Source organism: Rhipicephalus microplus, chromosome X (assembly GCF_043290135.1).
Source record: "Rhipicephalus microplus isolate Deutch F79 chromosome X, USDA_Rmic, whole genome shotgun sequence".
In the NCBI taxonomy this organism is placed as follows: domain Eukaryota; kingdom Metazoa; phylum Arthropoda; class Arachnida; order Ixodida; family Ixodidae; genus Rhipicephalus; species Rhipicephalus microplus.
In genome coordinates this window covers 417,684,366-417,703,975 of record NC_134710.1, presented here as the reverse complement: position 1 = coordinate 417,703,975, position 19,610 = coordinate 417,684,366, and the positions used below count along the sequence as shown (strand labels likewise).

Genomic DNA, 19,610 nt, shown 5'->3' with positions numbered 1-19,610 from the left:
CCGATTTTCAGCTTGGACAGATTTTCCACCTCGTCGGGAATGCCTGAACAAGTGGATCCATAAAACTGTGTGAATTCAAGCAGTTAATATTCATGAGCTATTCGTCAGAACGAAAAACAACTTCGCATAGACATTAGGTACAATGTAGCCTGTAAAGCACTTCAATATTGTTGCTCTACACAACAAAGAAAAAAGTTAGTCACTCATAAACCTACATTCTTCTGCCCATTTTGATAAAAGCCTGCATGGCTTTTTGATTACTTTACTGGCTACACAGAAACCTTCACAGAAACCCTGCATCTCTTCACAGAAACCCTGCATAATGCCTTATGAACAGGCTCAGGAAACTTATTTTGGTTATTGTTAACAGATTTGCCACACTTCCAGTGCAACGGATGCTTGTACAGCAAAAGCACTGGTCTTTGCTCGCTATGTTTTGAGTGCTTTGCAATACCTCTTCAGACTACGTGACAATACTAGCTGTCATTAGAAAGTGGACAAATGTAAGCGTTCTAATGCACTACAATTCACATCAATAGGCTGAGCGTTGAACGTCAGCAAACAGTGAGTGAAATTCAGAGCGGGTGCTGCTAGAGTCGGACAACCACATTAATAAATCATTTTGTTGAACTAGTTTGTACATGCCTACCCAATTCTAAAAAGATGAATACCATCGGCGAAGAAAATTGAGGGCTGAACAGAAACAGCGTCACTCTCAACTAACTTTATTCTCTGAAAATCGGCGAAATATATAAGCGTAGCAACCATGCACACGCACATTGCCTCACATGCTAGTCAAAAAAACACGTGATCAGATTGACAACAAAATAATTATGACGAAAAATCTACTAAATGAGAAAAGATGTAAAAATGAAATTCCCCACCACGCAGAACAACAGATTTATTACTAACATGCATATCTCTCTCCTTTTTAATTTAGTATGCTTTCATAATTTCACGTGCTATGGTGTCATTACTCTTTCCAAGGACGGATACACTAAAAAACCTAGCCTCACACTTGCAGGAACCACAATGTGCAGGCGAATATGTTGGTGCATGAAAGACAGAATTAGGGAGCAAGAACTTCCTGTGAAAGATAAACTTTCGGCATATTTGCCAGCCCAGTGTGGTTCCTGCAAGTGTGAAGCTAGGTTTTTTAGTGTATTGGTCCTTGAAAAGAGTAATGTTATTTTGGCACGTGAACTTACGGAAGCATACTACATATAAAAATAAGGAAGATACGCATGTTAGTGTCACATTTGTTGCTCTGCGAGGTTGGGAATTTTCGTTTCTTAGAATCTTTTTTCGTTCAGTGGCTTTTTTGTCATCATTCTTTTGTTGTCAATTTCATTGCATGTTTTTTTTGTATAGCATGTGAGGCAATGTGCACATGCATGGTTGCTGCGCTTATATATGTCACTGATTTTTTTAGAATAAAGCTAGTTGCGAGTGACGCCTTTTCTGTTCTTTTCTCAATTTTCTTCCCCGATGGTATGCATCTTTGTGTATTTCAGTAAGTACTGTGTTTTATTTCAATGATGAAATCCTTGCAACACAATGTTTTTTTCTCTTAACCTGTCCTTCTATTTAAAGCAAGGGCGAGCTCTACACTAAAAATACAAGAAATAAATGCATCAAACCATGCACTAGAATAAAAATATCAAGATAAGCGAAACGAAAAAGATGCAGCCTAACTGCTCGCATCCCTAAATCCCACCGAAAGAGAATGCTCTTTATATCAAACGTACGACAATAGCATGCTTGCAGATGCATCAGTTGACCTTGCAATCTCTTACACCTCTACTATCTCCCTGACCCTTTGACCTTGACAAAGTGCGAAAAACACACTGTCTTCAAAAATTGACCTAATCTATCGACCCACGAAAGGATTCCGCGAAACCTTTAAACTGCTGTTCAGACACTGCAATGGTGCTCACGGTTTGTATCATTATATAAGGTTCCTGTCTGAGCCACTGACCCTCCTGCATGTCACAGAAGGAAAGGAGCATTTAAGGGCTCAAATATCTTTCATATACAAAGCCTGACCCCTCACAGAAAATAATTGCATGGCGTTTTTGTTGCAATAAGTAGTTAACGACACCCTCATTGTGGTTAAAACAGTTAGTTACCTAGAAAAAGGTTTTACAGTGCTCAGCCACGGTTTCGGTTTCAGAGGGCGCTAAACAAGTTAGGTGGAACGTAACGTGGTTTTCATGCGAGTATAGCTGCCTACATGAACACAAAACCTCACAGACAACTTTCTTCAATGAAGGCTTTCTGGGTGCCCGCGATAACTGCCTCTGAGACGTAAAGATGCATGACCTATAAAATGCGCAGCCAAAGCAAGGACATCGGCCTTTGCACTCCCATGCAAGTCTGCCCCCTCTTGATTTGAAGAAGTCTGCTAGGAGAGCGCATACAAGGGTTGTGGAAGCCAACACAAACTTATGATGTAGAAGGTAGTAGGTTGTTGAGACAGAAACCAAAAGGGTGTTCTGCAAGTGAATGGTATGACAAGCACTGTAAAGTTTATTTAAGTGTGTTTCATTATATATTATTTGTTGATATTTTGTAGACAACACGCATGTCCCCACTTATCTATCCCACAAGTGAACTCGCTTGCAAAGGCTGCTACCAGCAAATGCAAGAGGAGGGACAAATGTTACAAAGATGCAGCGCCACCTTCCAACTGAAATTTCTTACAAAGCAATGCAGATGTATATACAATCCTTACAGGAGAACAGACAGTCAGCCCTTGAAAAATATAGAAGGCGTTAGTAGTAGTTTTTTTTGCTGTAGTACAGTAATTACGATAAAAATGTTCAGAAATTTGGGTGTACAAACACACAACAATCCAACAGCAAAGACTGAACCTACAACCTTCGGATAATGCATTTGATGCTCTTATCAATTGAGCAAAAGCGGTGGCTGTCCTCTTGCCGACATTATCGAGTGTTTCCGAGAACGTAAACCTGGTAGCGTTAGTGGGCATGGTTGGTAGCACGTGATCTTTTTACGTGTTTGTAGCCGACAATAAGACCACCTAATTTTCTAAAGGCATTATGTCTATAGGAATCAGACCCTCGCTATAAATGAACAAAAGGAAATTTTAGGGGCTCATTGTTGTTTGTTGAAGGTATTGTGTTCAGCATGTGCTTAAAACATGTTACACACTTCTGCCTATGATCAGAGCTGCAGCCTTTTTAGTGCATTCAAAAGGTGGATCTGCACAGGCAAGAAAGTACACTGCCGGTACTTGAACACTTTCTCCCTACCTTCTTGAGTCTGCGAGAGACACTGTAAAGCAATGTACACAGTTGTTTTATTGCTTTCTTGAGCCTTCGATTTGGCCAGCCACTCCTCTTCACGCCGACAATCCATCACCTACGTAAGCAAACTCACGGCTACCAACACCAACACATCTTGAGTGAAACCCCTGATCTTAAAATGGCGTGTTTACTCGGAGAATGCATCATCCACCTTGTTTGTGATGAGACTATCGCCACAGAGCAATCTGCAAAGGCAAGTGCATGTCGCGCCTTTTAGCCACTTTTGAATACTGCGACACAAAAGCAGCAATGGCTTCCAAGCACAAGATTTATTCCCCAATATGAGTGTTATTCTCTGAGAAACCACCATAAGTTCAAGAATTTAATCTTGCCTTATTCAAGAAGCAGCTACGCTATTTCAAAACGTTGAAGCACATCCTAAGCAAGCTTCAAAGTGGGCACGACATTCTACTCCCAGTCTATTGAGTCGGCCTAGTGAAACACCAAAAAATCCTCCACAAAGCAGCAGGATCTTACAGCACTAGATTTCATCAGCCTTTAAAATATTCTACCTTTCAGCACAGGCCAAGCACAAGTCACTTATATTCAGTGCAATGATTAACGAAATATAAACAGCCGGCCAGCGCAAAGGATCTACTGCTCGGCGTCAAGAATGCTATCGAATTTCTTTGAGCAGTATCCTTCCCTGGAAAGTGTTGAATGTCACTGGCATGTGTTTGGAAGTGTTTCTCACGCTGTTAACTTGAGTCTACGTTTCCTGGCTAGGTCATAAAGGCGTAGTTGTAACTGCAGGGAATTAGTATTGAATCGAGCACTGTATCAATTCTTAGAGACCACTTGACCACTAATATAAGAAACAATAATAACAGATTGCTAGGTTTCAGTGCTGTACAATCTCCTTCTATGTAAATCAATTTTTTACTGTTTAATTTGGCAGATTCTGTGAACTGCAAGTAGGTTGTGAAGCCCAGTACGAAGGTTTTGCAGCACAAGCTCCAGCATCTTGTGGCAACACATTAGATTGCCGAATGTTTCACAATCGAATCTCTGCGCTTAACACAGCTTTTTACAAAATGGTGCACAATTTTGCTATATAAGTCTCGTCCATGAAAGCTGCTGCTGCCTTTCTCGTTGGGGCACACAAAAGGGGCCAAGATGGTGGCCATGCACATGGCCTTGTAGATTCCTCTGTGTGGATCACTTTCCCACAAGGTGGTAGAAGCAATTTCCAAGTGAGTATCTAGACTTCCTGTTACAGGTTCATGTCATTGCCTCTAGCCGAGGATTCGCTTAGGCATGCGAGGTATGCTAGGCGTAGAAAGGAGGTACATACCATATGAAGGGCTGCAAGAAAAGAAGACAGCTGTCGCACTTAGCATGCACAGTGTTTTTCACAAACCTACTAGAAAATAGGGAGAAAGTGCTGGAATTTAGGTAGTGTTTATGGCCCCCGAAACTTCCTGAGCTACGCAGATTCATCGATCAGATGAAAGGAAAGAAACACTGCAGAACTCGCCATGGGCACAAGTATGTAACCTGTGTTAAAGGCATGATGTGCACAATCACTGACATGCAGCAGGAGGTACATGAGTCAGATGGGACGCTGTCTTAATGATAGACTCCATGAAACATTTATAGCATACCAACAACAGTCGTAAGGCATTTCCACATCTATTAGCGGAATCGGGAGTTTATTTGAAGCTGATTGGCACTTTCAAGTAGTCTGTATCAGGGGGTTATTCCACTCTGCTAATTTTTAAACATTACATCATTCAGGTTATGGTCAACATTTAAGTGGTTACATTCGAGTGTCGAGATCGGTTACCTGTAGACAGAGTTTACTTTTTAAAAATCAGCACACCATCATGAACAAAGTTAGATTCCTTTATTTCCTTTTCAAATATTTGCAAGTGGTTAAAGCGAATGAATATTTGTGCCGCCCGTCACCACGTCGATAGATATACGCTTCACAGGCGGTGGTTGTTTCGACTGCCATAACAGAATCATACTCGTTCTCCTGAAAAACTAAAGGGAGTAAAGTTATGATTATGCTGTAAAACGAAGAAACGTGTACAAATATGCTAACGCTGACTTGAGGCAAACGTCGAAGGTCATAATAACAGAAGCGACGGAAGAGGTTACAGCAAAACTGGTGGCCTGGGGAGGCATGGTGAAACCATTGTTTAAACTAACAAGGAGCTGACACTCATTCAAAGGGTCAATATTATATACATAATCAAACAGAGCAATCTAACAATGATTCTAAAAATTGTTGATATTATTTTTTGCTTTCTTTATTGTATACATCGTATACACAACATAAATCAAAATATTGAAAGTGAATGTGCGCAAAAATGACACATTTATGATTTTTGGTTGCATACAGTAGATTACATCGGTGTCACAGGAGCACTTTTGCTCGTCAAAAGAGTTGATTCTGAAGTGTGACAGTTAGGGCTAAGTTGGTATGACATGACGATTGTTATAGCGCGAAAACGGAACGACGACGGGTCTGATTTTTTTCATCACGATCAACAAGGATTATTGCTGAGCGGTGGAAATTAATCTGGATCGAGTTTGGTTGGAACGAGAGTCCAACCTTAAATCGGGAGCCAGAATGTGATCAAAAGTGCCCGTGTGGCACCGGCAGTGAACGTGACTTACGTCACAATTAGTGCGACGAAACATGCGATGGCAAATGGGCTACAAAAGAGAAGACTGCAAACCCCGCTACTTACCCGATCATGCAGCGTGGGGAATGGTCAGGTGGAAGCCGTTGCCGCCGAACGTACGTCTTGCTTAGTTATACACGGACAGGCTTAGGTACACCGCAGCACATAAAGCCGATAAACGCAGCCGCACAGACTTTATATAAACTAAATTTCACATCTTTCACTACCGACGATGGGACCGTGGCGGAACCCTCGATTATTTGAGCGCGAAACGTGATCACGTGGCTAAAACAGCCACGTGATCACGTTTCGCGCTCAAATAATGCAATGTGGGACTTGATGTTGACAATGTATGACCTCCAAGACAAAGTCAGTGCCGATCCTAAAGGCTACCGCTTGTTTTATAAATAAGTAATTTTAGGTATTCTCCATGCAAATTATATTACTATTTTTTCATCCTGTTTACATTTTAGTTTTGGTGACATCTGATCAGCGCAACATAGAAACCTTCGTGAGGGCGCATCACGAGGGTGCAAAAAAAAGCAAGTGATGAGTGAATAAGTGAAATTTCCATTGCGCTGTACATTGCTGAATTCCAATTTCTTTCTGGTCTAGTTTACATTTTCATGGCTCTTGTGGCGGTGCCCCTACGCAGGGTGTTAATAACAAAGACGTGGATGTTCCTTGAATAAACCAGTTAGTGGTTTGCACTTGTCCTCGTGCGTCTCTTCCAGTGTGTTATGTATAGTTGCGCACTCACGATGGTTTCTAAGTCAAAGCACCAACTCGCCCAACAGCCATCTTTTTTGAGGAGGGTAAATTTAGCAGAAATAGTTTCGTTTTGGCACTGCAAGCTCTACTACATTCCCTCTGAAACAGGGGTCTGCTGTGGAACATTCACGTGTAGCCACAATGTGACCATATGCTCGAAGAACATAATTGTTTGCGGTGCGATTTCAAACAGGCTTTGTTGCTGTGAGCTTCTTTTTGTGTGCTTTTCGGGGTGTTCGGAACAGGACCCTCTCCACAGCCAGCAGGGGCAAATGTAGGCAATGCGTGAGCTCAGTGAGGTAGTACGTACACAGGTCGGCGAACTCATTTGAAAATCCCTGAGATTGAGATCGAACCTTGAGTGTAAGGGTGCGTGGATGGTATCCTTGCAAATATGAGTCCGAGGCAGTCTGGTAAAAGGAAAGTTTCTGCGAGCGGGAGTTCAGAGTGCAAAACATATTCCTTGAGTTAGTCTCAGTGAGTTCCATTGCTTTTTTCATCACCCCTTGCTATCTGCTAATCCTGAGCATTACTACCAGCCTTGCCTATAGATTAAAGTTTGCACTCATGTATGCTAAACAGTGTCGTTCACTTAAACTCGTACTCAACGGTACAGTATCAAAAGGCGCCCAGAAGAGCACCAATGACAAGAGATATTCGTGTTGAAGAGCACCGACGCCATGGTAGACTCATGAGTCAATTCATTCAATCAGATTCAGATTGAGCCGTGAGTGTGCGTCTGAATGAGTCCGGTTGAGTCCGGCTGAAGAGACTTTTGTGAGTGTTAGCCTGGCTAACCAAAATTTTGTTGAGTCCGGGTCCACATGAGCGCTAAGCGCAGTGTAAGTTCACTTCACAGTTTTTATCAGATTATGGTGAGGTAGATCACTTATCATAAAAGACGACACCAACGGCGCACAATCTGGCTGCAGTTCAATCAGTCGAGCTTAACACAATGCATTACAGACTTGCACCATCAACTACTTACCTCCTAATGCTAAACAAGCCCAACTAAGTCATAGCTTTGGCCTTCGGATATTTTAGTTCGTACACGTAAATCAGTCCTTTGCAAACAGCTTTTGTCTCACTTATTTTAGGCTGCCTTACCAGTCTTTTTTCAGTGTAAACTCCTTTCTACGGCACTAAAAAAACCACTCTAAAAACGAAGTCAAAATCAAAACTTGTGCGATTTCGACTAGAACTCACTATTATCATCATCATAACACACTTTCGCATGGAGAGTCTTATTTTCGTCTGTTCCCGCTCTGCATTCTCGGTCAAAGGTGTCAAGTTAGGGTGACCTAGCCAACTGTGAGGAGTCGTTCAAGTTTGACTGATAACGACAACCTCTAGTGAAAAAAGCAGAGTACCTTCGTGCAACACCTAAGCATCAGCAGTGAGCTCACTTGGTGCGGATCTTCCTACACAAAATAACGACCACAGCAGAAACATCTGAGGGCGTAAGTGCATGATCGGCGATTTGTGCGCGAGCTGGATGCTGTTCACACACCAATTTCAGCTTTATTTTACCGTTGCAAGTCAAGAAACTGCATCTATAAAACGGACGGTGTTCCTCCGACTTTCTGTAAACGGCGCGCCTGTTGCCTTTATTAACAACAGTTTAGACCTCGGTCCTCCAACTGAGGCTTCTTCCGCAACCAGAAATGCGCCTTTCTATTGTGCAGAAGACGCTTCATGCACACTATACGCTGATACGCAACACAGCGTACACCTGCTACACCCTTCGCTGCTTAAAGCGGCAAACTAAATAACGTCTCGGGTCTTCCCCCACTGCCTCAATCCTAGAAGTGCATGAATGTAAAAATTAGCAGCAGCGCGACAAGATGATCAGACAACAGAGCTCTCCAGGTATTATTCACCATTTGTGTGAACTAGCGTCCACAATTGTCATGTAGAGAGATCACCAAGTTCACCAAGCAGTGGCAGCTCACACACGGCTTTCAGCTCAAATCACCCTCAGTCTAATTGAATATTTGACAGTGTGGTAAATGCTGCTAAGCCTTTATTCAAGGAGGCATTGGAAGTTGTTCATGAGCTGCACTTAAGCATTTTGTATCAAAGATATACACCACGCTGGAACAGTAAAAGAATCCCACCTAACTGCTGACAGGCTACTACACCTACTCTGTCGACAACAAACATGCTGCTTAAAAACCTACGCTGCACTAGCAGACTTAGTAAGAAAAAAAATAAAGAGGAGCTACTACAAAGAGAAAGCATGGCAGCTGCTTTTGCTGAAGAAAGAAGACTTCATTAAAATTGTAACTGTTCACGCCTAGAGTGCCATAGAAAAAAAAAGCGTTGTTGTGGAACGAGTAATGGAGAGATCTTACAGCATTGAAGTGCACAGTGGCATGCCAAGGAGAAAAGAGTGCACCTGTGACATGTGCCTCACCAGCTTTTGTTGGGACCAATCAGAAAAAACACTGCAGTTGACCAAATGCATCAGTCGTCCAGACAGCTGCATAAACGTGGTGCTACTGCTACATCTACTACATAGGAAGCTGCGTGAAGTCATGCAAAGAAATAATTGCATTTCATAAGCAGCTTCGCCTCAGTTGTGTGTCTTCTCGCTCGACCTATTCGAGCAAGGGAATCACAATTGGTGGGTGCATTTGTTCAAGCTGACATAAGCTTTACAGTTAAAGTGAAGCTGAAGCCAGGCCTTGGACAAATGGCAAGAGGACGGCAGTGGTCTGGTGTTTGTGTTCTGCATAGTGTGTTGTGCAGGCTTGGCATCTTTTTGTTGGCGTCTCCCAGATTTGCTGTGGGGGATATTGCGTGCAGATTACTGTGCCCTTTCACAATACTGCAATATGTGCTTTAGGTTTTCTTACCAACAACACAGTATATTCAGGAGACCTGCTTTCTCCACGTTGGTGTCTCCTGTTTGTATTGTGAGTGATTGCCCTTGTGTATTAGTGTGGCCTTTCATTGTGGTGCAATTAGATGTTTATATTTGCTTGCTGACAAGTCCTGGTGACAAGTCCTGGTGACAAGTCTTGGTGACAAGTCCTGGTGACAAGTCCTGGTGACACGCAGCAAACACCAGGCACAGTCTTCGTGCTTGCTGTGTGAACCGTGAATGATAGCTCTGGCAGTAACAGATTACCACGTTTTTTATCATGGTTGAATTTTTGGCTGATGTTTACTTACACATAGTTTAAAGAAGAAATGATATGCTTTCTTGACGATTCAAGTTCCCAACAAAAGGTGCAAGTGCAGAGCACATGTAATAGCCGCTCTATCGCATTTTCATCAGTCACAGATGCTATCAGATAGTTGAGTACGGCAAACAGTTGTCAAGGCAGTTTCGAACCAGAATTGACACCAATTGTTCGTCGGAAAGCTCAACATTTCTATATAATTATTGTAAGATTGACTGTCCGCATGGAGTTTCTCGAATCGACCCGCCTCGTCGAAGGCTTGTGACACTCTAGTGTGTGTGTGTTTTCCCTTCCTCCCACTCTCTTTTTCTCTGTCATTCTGTTTTCCTTACTTTTCTGTCTCCAATTCCCCAGTGCAGGGTAGCAAAAAAGATACTTGCTTTCCAGTGAACCTCCCTACCATTCTTCATACGATATCTCTCTCTCTCGATCGTAATTTTTCTTTATAACTATATCCAGTCACAGATTTTCCTCTTTGTATGTTTTGCTCAAATCTTTGCATTGCTTTTTATGTTCCCCAAGAGTAAGGGCTCTGTAAGACAGCAGTTTTTCTAGCGCCATGGTTTCTATTGGTTCCACCTGCATCATTCTTGCCAATCGTAGGGTTGTGATGGCTGTTGCCTAGCATCATGCAAGAATGTAGGTCCCGTTTTAGTAGATCTGTTTTTTGAGTAATCTGAAACCACTCTTTAAACATAATCGTGGTGATGTATCATAATTCAGGCACAGTTTGTTTCCACAACTGCTTGCTCACTTCTTAATGTAATGGTTCCCATGCTATTTTACAACTACACAATAATAATTAAAATATACAGGTAATTTGTATTCTTTAGGTCTGCATTAATAAGAGTTGAGATAAAGCCTGCCTACAGCAGGCTTTTTGTAGCCTTGAAATTTGGGGTCTGAATTACTTTAACGGGGGTCCTAAAATGCTTGCCCTTGCACATCTTTTTTTCACATATGAATTCACTGTGTTTAGTGTATCTAGCTACAAACATAACAGGGCAACGCAATGTTCTCAAGCATGTGATTATTTTCTGGTGTTTATTTTTTTGCCAATGCTGTCACTCTGTGTGGAGAATGTATTGTGTGGAGCGATAGGGGCCTAGTCAGGTGACTCATGTCGTTGTTTTTCGTCTCCTGCTCTACGGAAATTGTGTATTGTCAAACAAATAAATAAATCAAAACAGATAGTGGAGCTATATAAATAAATCAGATTCATAGAAAGATTAGTTTGTGAAGAACTTAGGCTGAATTGTTGTCTGTATTGTTCGTGTTTCTTCCATTGCTTACTCAACCACACTAACTAGCCACTGTCAGCCATTATTCATATGAGTACTCGAAGTTGAAAAAGTTCCCATGTGTGTTATTGGATGTTTCAGCGATTATGTTCTCCATGTTGTCTCTACGTTTGCTGTTAATCATGGGCTTGATGTCTCTATATATTGTTGATGCAATGTGATTATTTGATTGTTGTTGCCACACAAAACCGTCATGTTAGGGCAACGTGATAATTTAAATGTTGTTTCCTCCTTAAAAACAACACGTCAAGACAGCGCGATTATTTCAATGTTGCTACAACATTAAAAACAATGTTTTATGGCAACGTAATACTATAAACGTCGGTGCAATGTTATATTTTACTGTCTAACGTTGCCTCACAATCATCGCATTCAAGGCACGTTGACTCAACGTTCTGTGTTACTTGGGAGCTTTGTTATACTGTTGAGGTTTAACTGTATTAGTGAAGTAGCTGAAATAGACATTACCATATGAATTGTATATTTTATTCACTGCTTTTAGTCACAATTTTTTCACTTGAATGACAGGGTTTGAAGCACTTTATGAATATAGGACACTCTCGTCAAACAGAACCCAAGTTAATCCGTAAAATGTGCCGTTATGCAGAAGTTCCACTTGCTCAGAAATAAATAAGACAGGAGAATTCAAGTACGATTATTAGGATTATGGAAACGATTGAGTTTGTATGACATCAAGAAAAACTTCAAAGCGCCGAAAACAAGTCGGCAGATGAAGAAGAGGGGGGCACTGCTTGTGCTGTATGAAACCAGCCATAATAAAGAAAGTTAATCTATTCAAGCCGCAATTCTGTCTGAAAAGCTTTTTTGTTTTACCAATAGTCTACTGTGTCAGATTGTTGAAGCGGTAGTGGCATTGGACGTAATTTTCGGTGAACAAATTCGACCCTTTAAAAAACAGAGGCATATTGTGGCACTTTGTCTCTTCTGGGCCTCATCTGTTTTTCCGTGCAACTGCAGGCTCGTTTCCTGGTGCTACAGTGGAGAAAAACTCTTCAAGTAGCTCTCCTCTGCTAAGCAGGTGAGTGCAAACTCCTGGTACTTTTACTTTAGGGTTTCTCAGCAAACACCACATTTATCACTCATGCACTTTCGCTGCTGAAAATGCAGTAGTTTCATGAAAGCCAAATTTTAGCGGCGCCGGGGCACATAGCCTGCACTGCGGTATTTCCCGCGAAGAATGCATCGAAAGGTATTTTTTGCAACCAGGCTTCTTTTAAACATTGTACCATCCACCTTTCGCATGCCTGGATGGATGGATGGATGGATGGATATGGCTGTACCCTTTAGATCGGGCGGTGGCTAGCGCCACCAAGCCGTAACACCTAATGAACCAAAAACTATATTTATTTTTTTTCCTTAAAAAGTGAGTTTGAGGATTCGTACTTTGCAGTGAAGAGTTTAATTTTCACTCGTGTCTTGACTTTAGCCACCAATCAGATAACCTCCTTCTGGTTAAGTCTACCCGCTTAAAGTTTATTTTGCCCTCCCGGTCCCTAAACCCCAGTGCTTTGAAAAACTCTGCGCCATCATCCTGAACTATAGGGTGAAGCCCTTTACAGAACATTATCAAGTGTTCAGCAGTTTCTTCTTCCTCTCCACACGCACTGCATACTGTGTCTACTCCTTCGTATTTGGCCCGATATGTCTTGGTTCGCAGTACTCTCGTCCTGGCCTCAAACAGTAGAGAACTACCCCGAGTATTGTCATAGATCCTTTCCTTGGTAATTTCCTGCTTAAAAGTTCGATAGATCTCTAGTGCGGACTTCTTAATCATGCCCATTCTCCACATGTCAGTCTCCGTTTCCTTCACTTTCTTCTTAACCGATAGTTCTTTTTGGTTTGGCCACCTGCTGTTTTCTAAGTATTTACCAGTCAACTTCCTGGTTCGCTTCCTCCATTTTGTATCGACATTCTTCATGTACAAGTAGCTGAAAACCTTCCTAGCCCAACGCTCTTCCCCCATTTCTCTCAATCGTTTCTCAAATTTTATCTTGCTGCTAGCTTCCCTGCCCTCAAATGATGTCCATCCCATATCACCTTGTACTCCCTGATTTGGTGTATTCCCGTGAGCTCCTAAAGCAAGCCTACCTATTCTACGTTGCTTAATTTCTAATCTTGCTTGAACTTCTGATCTCAGGCACAAGACCGCATTGCCGAACGTCAGCCCAGGAACCATGACCCCTTTCCATATTCCTCTCACAACATCATGCCTATTGTAATTCCACAGTGCCCTATTTTTCATGACTGCTGCATTCCTGTTACCTTTAGTCGTCACGTATATTTCGTGTTCCCTCAGATACTCGGTCCCATTGCTTATCCATACGCCCAGATATTTGTATTTATCTGTTATCTCTAGCGTGACCTCCTGTATTCTAAGCTCACTACCTTCGTTGTCATTGAAAATCATGACTGCTGATTTTTCCTTACTGAATCTAAAATCTAACCTATCTCCCTCATTACCGCAGATGTCCATCAATCTCTACAAATCTTCCTTGTTGTTGGCCATTAGCACTATATCATCTGCGTACATTAATGCTGGTAGTGCCTGATCAATAAGTTTTCCTTCTTTGACTAAAGAGAGGTTGAAGCCCAGTCCACTTCCCTCTAATTTTGCCTCTAATCCTTGTAGGTACATCATGAATAATAAGGGTGACAGGGGGCACCCCTGCCTAAGCCCCCGTTTTACCTCTGCAGGCTTTGATACCTGTTTTTCCCACTTTATAACTACCTTGTTACCTTTATAGATACCCTTTAAAAGATTAGTGACTACAGGTTCCACGCCTAGTGTGTCCAGTATTCCCCACAATTCCTCTTGAACCACGCTATCGTACGCTCCCTTGATATCTAAAAATTCTAGCCACAGGGGCCTGTGTTCCTTTTCTGCTATTTCGATGCACTGCGTCAGTGAGAACAGATTGTCTTCCAACCTCCTGTGTTTCCGAAACCCATTCTGCAGTTCCCCAGCACCCCCTCATCCTCTATCCACGCCTGCAGTCTTTCCTTTATAATTTGCATCGCCAGCCTGTAGACCACTGATGTCACTGTTATAGGACGGTAGTTGTTTATGTCAGCTTTTTCCCCCTTTCCTTTATAGATCATGCTCATCCTGCTAAGTTTCCATCCATTGGGAACTTCACCATCGATTATTATTTTGCTCACTGCCTCTCTCAAAGCCTGCTTGGACTTCGGACCTAATGTCTTTATCAGCCTAATTGGAATGCCATCTGGGCCTGTTGATGTACTACCAGGAACCCTTTCTTCAGCCCTTTCCCACTCTTGTTGGGAAAATGGAGCCATTGCACCACTTGATTCGTCCTTGTCTATTGTGGTGCATAAAGTACTTCTTTGTTGAAATTTTTCTGTCACCCTTGTTCTTATATATTCAATAGCTTCGTCCCCTTCTAGCCTAGCACCTTGGGCAGTAGTTATAAAACTCTGCTCTAGGCTCGTCTCATTTCTTAGGGTGTTTAGATGGTTCCAAAATTTCGCAGCTGCCATTCTATCTTTTTTATGTACTTCTGCCAGCCACTGAGCTCCCTTCCTTCTAATCTTTTCATTGATCAGAAGGGATGCATCCCTTCTACAGCTTAGAAAGGTTGCCCATTTTCTTTCAACATCATCTGTCAGTTCACCCCGCTGCTTAGCATGTCTGTGTTCCCTAGAGGCTTCCTGACGTTTTGCTATGGCTCTTTTAACTTCCTCATCCCACCAACTTTTGGGTTTGTGTCTTCTTTTCCGGGGTAATTTGTCACGCGTCTTAACAAGCTCTAGCTCAAAGAGTCTAATTAGATTCGTGTATGTCCACACTGTCTTGTTATCCTCCGTGATTACTTTCTCAATTTGTTTAGTGGCTATTTCAATTTGTCTTTCTGGATAAAAATTTTCCTGTAGTTGCTCATCTTGTCTCCTTCCCACTTTCACTGCTCTTCCAAAACTTAGCTTGATACGTTTGTGATCGCTACCCAGACTTCCGGAGCCACCTTCATCTATGTGCATTCCCCTGAGCTTATCATACATCCTATGTGACATCAGTGCATAATCTATCGTCGACTGAAGCCTTCCTACCTCCCATGTTATTTGCCCTTCACACTTCTCGGTACTGTTGCAAATGATCAAATCAAGCCTTTCACACATATCCATGATCATTTTGCCTGTCGGGTCGGTATACCCATCTATATCTTCTATGTGCGCCTTCATGTCTCCTAGTATAATTATCTCGCACTCTCTTCCTAACTCCTGAATGTCCTTTGATATACACTCTACCATTGTCTGGTTTTCCTCTCTGGCCTTTGCTCCCGTCCACAAGTACACGAAACCAAGGAGTGTCATTTGACCTGCCACTTTCCCTTTTAGCCATAAATGTTCCTTGCACTCCTGCTTGACCCTTTGCCAGTCTGTACTTTTATGAATGAATGCCCCAATACCACCCCCCCTTCTGCTGCCTTCTGTTCTGTTACAATATTCCCACGCGTAGTCCGGATTGTTCGGAGGTTGTTCCATGTCCCTGAGATGTGTTTCTACAAAACCGTATACCATCGGCCTCTCTTCCCTTAGCTGTTCTTCTATCTCTTCCCACTTCAGCCTGTTCCTACCACCCTGCATGTTAATATACCCTATGTCTGAATTGGCTCGGCGCTCGTGGCTGCGTCTATTTATGCCCCGGACTCTACCTATCTTAGATATTGGTGCCACTTTGGAATCGTATCTGTCCATACCAGCTGTCGAAGAGTCTCCCTGGTTGTTTTCCTCGTTACTAGCCTCTACAGCGCATGCGCTGCCCCCTGGTGGCGGCTCTCGGAAACGATCTGTGGGGAGCAGTTACAGACGCCGCCTGTTTTTTGCGGTGGCATCGGCGGTGAGAGTGATGTGTGTGGTGCGGGTGGCACAACCAATATATTTATCTAATAATATGGCTCTTTAGCACGATGCCGGCAGCTAATACAGCTCATAGATGAATTTCTGGTGGCGTGGCCAGCAACAGCATTATCTTTTTTTCCCACTTCTCATTGGTAAAACATGACAATCAGCACCTTCAAGCGTGCGTAAGGGCCATGATGCGCCACAATGACGACGACAGCTCGTGGCAGCCTTCCATTCTGCAAGACAGTGTGAAAAGCAGTGAATATAATGGCATGTTTGTACTAACCAAACGAATATGACAAGTTTCCGGCAGGGCGTGAAACAAGTGTGCGCTTTGTGTCTGTCTCGTCGTTCAGCAGTGCAGTAACGATGTACGACGCTTGAGCAACAGATTTTCTGTGTATACGATATATTTTTGCGTTTGTTTTCGAAAGACGACCACCGACAATTATGGTTAAGTGCGCCTTGGTTTATTTTGATCTCAAGGTAACTAGGCTGCTCATTCTGGCGTCTTCTACATATCAGAAAAGAGTCGCTGTATATTGTCGGCTTGACCATCCTGATAGCTAAAGGGAGTAGTTACGTCACTTGTCATTTACAGATTTCAGCGGTTCAATGATCTTGTTGAAGCACATTTGTCATTCGGTGAAAAAGCAAAAAAAGGCTGTCAGTGTTGATGTGAATGCCATGATAGATCTCGCGAAATTACAACGTGCAGGCCTTTTTCTTGTCACCGCAGTGCGATGTTCCCGGATTTTGCAAGTTCGCCGCCCCACTTACCCCGGGACCACCATTTGGGTTAAAGAGATGAGAAAGTACATAGCTCGCGACATTTTCAGCCGTCCGCGTTCGATCAGCGCCAGATGTTCAGCTGAGCTGAAATCATGCAACGTGCGCGTCATAGGATGATGTCCCCTTCATTTCAATGTGCAGGTCAGTAAGCACTGTGGTCCCACCCGCAAGTTGCACCTGCCGTTCACATCGAGGCACGTCATTCAGTAACAGCATTGCTCTACGCTCTCGTAGTAAAACATTGGGGCAACAGCAGGCCAAAGCAGGGGCTCAGTAGTTGATATAGTTATTATGAATACCCCAAGCAAAAAATTATTTTTATATTCAACCGACAAGCCAGTAGTAGGCCGCAACGTCGTTGGTAGTCCTCACTACGAATGTATGCACTATGCACTTTGTAGTAGTGACCCTTCATCGACGGGAGGCAAATGCTACTCGGAAGTTCGCACGTAGATGTGGTATTCAACAAATTGAAGATGAGGTTGCACACGCACCCTTCATCGCAAATTATGTGCCCTTTTGTGGTTTCCCGAGAGAAACGGCTGTGAACCAGTTCCCACTCTGAGGGCAGTCAACTGCTTCTTCCTCGGCATTCTTCAATCTGTTGGTCACAGAAAAGAACCCACTGGGCGTGTAAATATTTGCAGGTGGTTCTTTACCCTAGCACTGAGACAGGTCAATCAGCAGATGCGCCGCCGCCTCAATCAGTGCTAAGCAGTGGTACACTGTAGCAGTGGCGGTGGTGGCAGAAGCTCGCACCTTGCCTCACGGTTTGTTTCTGGAAGTGTCCGCGAGAGAGAGCACACATACATGCAAAGCGGGTTCAGTTCGCACTGGTACGGTGGATGGAGGTGTTTTCTAGCGCTCCCTATTGTCTGCGCAGATAAGTGCTCTTGCATGTTTTGAGCTTGCCTTTATAATTAATAAGGTACCAGTTAAAATCTCTGTAGCACCTATTACATTGCATGACTTTTCTGGGGGTCAGTCAACAGGTATCTACTAGTTTGTGTCTGTGTGGTGTTTGTTTTTTGTGTTTTTTTCTCTTGCCATCCCATGGGGGAGATGCACGTACATGGAACACGCAAATTTTCGTAGTAGAGCTTAGACTTTCTCTTTTTCGTAGGGCAGGGATCGTGTTTTGTAATTATCGAGTGAGACAAGTCATAAGGATAAATGGCGTCATAAAGACATGGTTAAAAAGGCTGTAAAGTGTTCAGGATGCGGGGTGAGTTTGAAAATGGACCCAAGTACAGAATATAATGGAGAGGAGAATGACGCCAAGTGTATGCAATGTGAGGTCAATGAAAAATAGAGAAAAGATGGTTGCCCAGAGTGAACTGCTGTTGAGAATCACCGAGCTGGAGACTGCGTTGGTGACGGGGCAAGAAAAAATGAGGGCAATGGTAGAAAGACTGAAGTCTGCTGAGGAAGCATTAGCCAAGGTGAATAAAGGATCGGCCGACGGAGAGAACAGTAGGGCACCGGCAACCAGAACGGCGGAGAAGAAAGAGCAAGCAAGTTAAGAAAACAAACAGGTTCAGCCGGTTCAATTGTCGCAAGGCGCAGCTTCAGCGAAGTAGTGGCGGGGCTTAGAGGAGACAAAGCAGATGGCGTCACAGGCGCAAGTAACCCCCATGTGCTGGACGCTCCAGCTGAAAAGACACAGCATGTCATAATCGCCGGTGACTCGAATTCAAATCGATGCGTAGAAGCAATCAAAGAGAGGAGTAAGAGGTGACAAGGGGGTTGCAGTAGAGACGTTCCCAAGACGCAAGCTGGAAGCAGTCATGAGGCAAGCGAGTGCAAATCTCAAAAGTACAGCTGATAGACAAACCTCGTGATAATTTGAGGTTGTTTAAACGATGTCCTAAAAAAGATACGGCCGGACTAGCGACCACACCGACGAAAGTAGTCGATGACATGCACACCACTTCTCCGGTACACGTAGGGATATGCACGATACTGGAGGTACCGGTGCGTGACGGCAACCTGCAAAGAGCGGTTTTCAACGCAAACCATTAGATATGGCGGATGAGTCAAGAGAAAGCCTTTGAGGTGGTGGAAATAAACAGAGAGGTGCATAGGTGGGGTGGTTTTCAAAGAGACAGAATTCACTTCGATGGGCGGCTAGGTCATGAGGTGGGTTGGCGGCTTGCAGGACGCGCAGTAGCTTTTTGGGGGGGCACGTGGGCCCCTCGGGGTGCAGGAAAGCTAGTAACTAGGAAAACAACCAGGGAGACTCTTTGACAGGTGGTAGGGGCAGATACGATTTTAAAGTGACACGAGTATCTAAGATAGGTAGAGTCTGGGGCAGAAATAGACGTAGCCACGAGCGCCGAGCCAATTCTGACATATTGTATATTAACATGCAGGGTAGCAGGAACAGGCTGAAGTGGGAAGAGATAGAATAACAGCTAAGGAGAAGAGGCCGATGGTATACGTTTTTGTAGAAACACATCCTAGGGACATGGGACAACTTCCTAACATGCGGACTACGCGGGTGAATACTGTATTAGAATTGAATGCAGCAGAAATGGGGGTAGTATTAGGGCATTCATTCATAAAAGTACAGACTGGCAAAGGGTCCATCAGAAGTGCAAGGAACATTTATGGCTAAAAGGAAAAGTGGCAGGGCAAATGACACTCCTTCGTTTGGTGTATTTGTCGACGGGAGCAAAGGCAATAGAGGAAAACGAGGCAATGGTAGAGTGTATA

At 43.3% G+C, this 19,610-nt stretch overlaps 1 protein-coding gene across 1 annotated transcript in view; it reads left to right on the top strand.

The window, feature by feature from the left end:
- Window positions 1–19,610, top strand: part of LOC119161898 (nonsense-mediated mRNA decay factor SMG5) — a 394,369-nt gene that overhangs the window by 235,304 nt on the left and 139,455 nt on the right. The window contains exon 12 of the mRNA XM_075880312.1: window positions 12,201–12,261. Within this exon, the coding sequence (XP_075736427.1) occupies window positions 12,201–12,261 (61 nt within the window). The remainder of the gene's footprint in view (window positions 1–12,200; window positions 12,262–19,610) is intronic.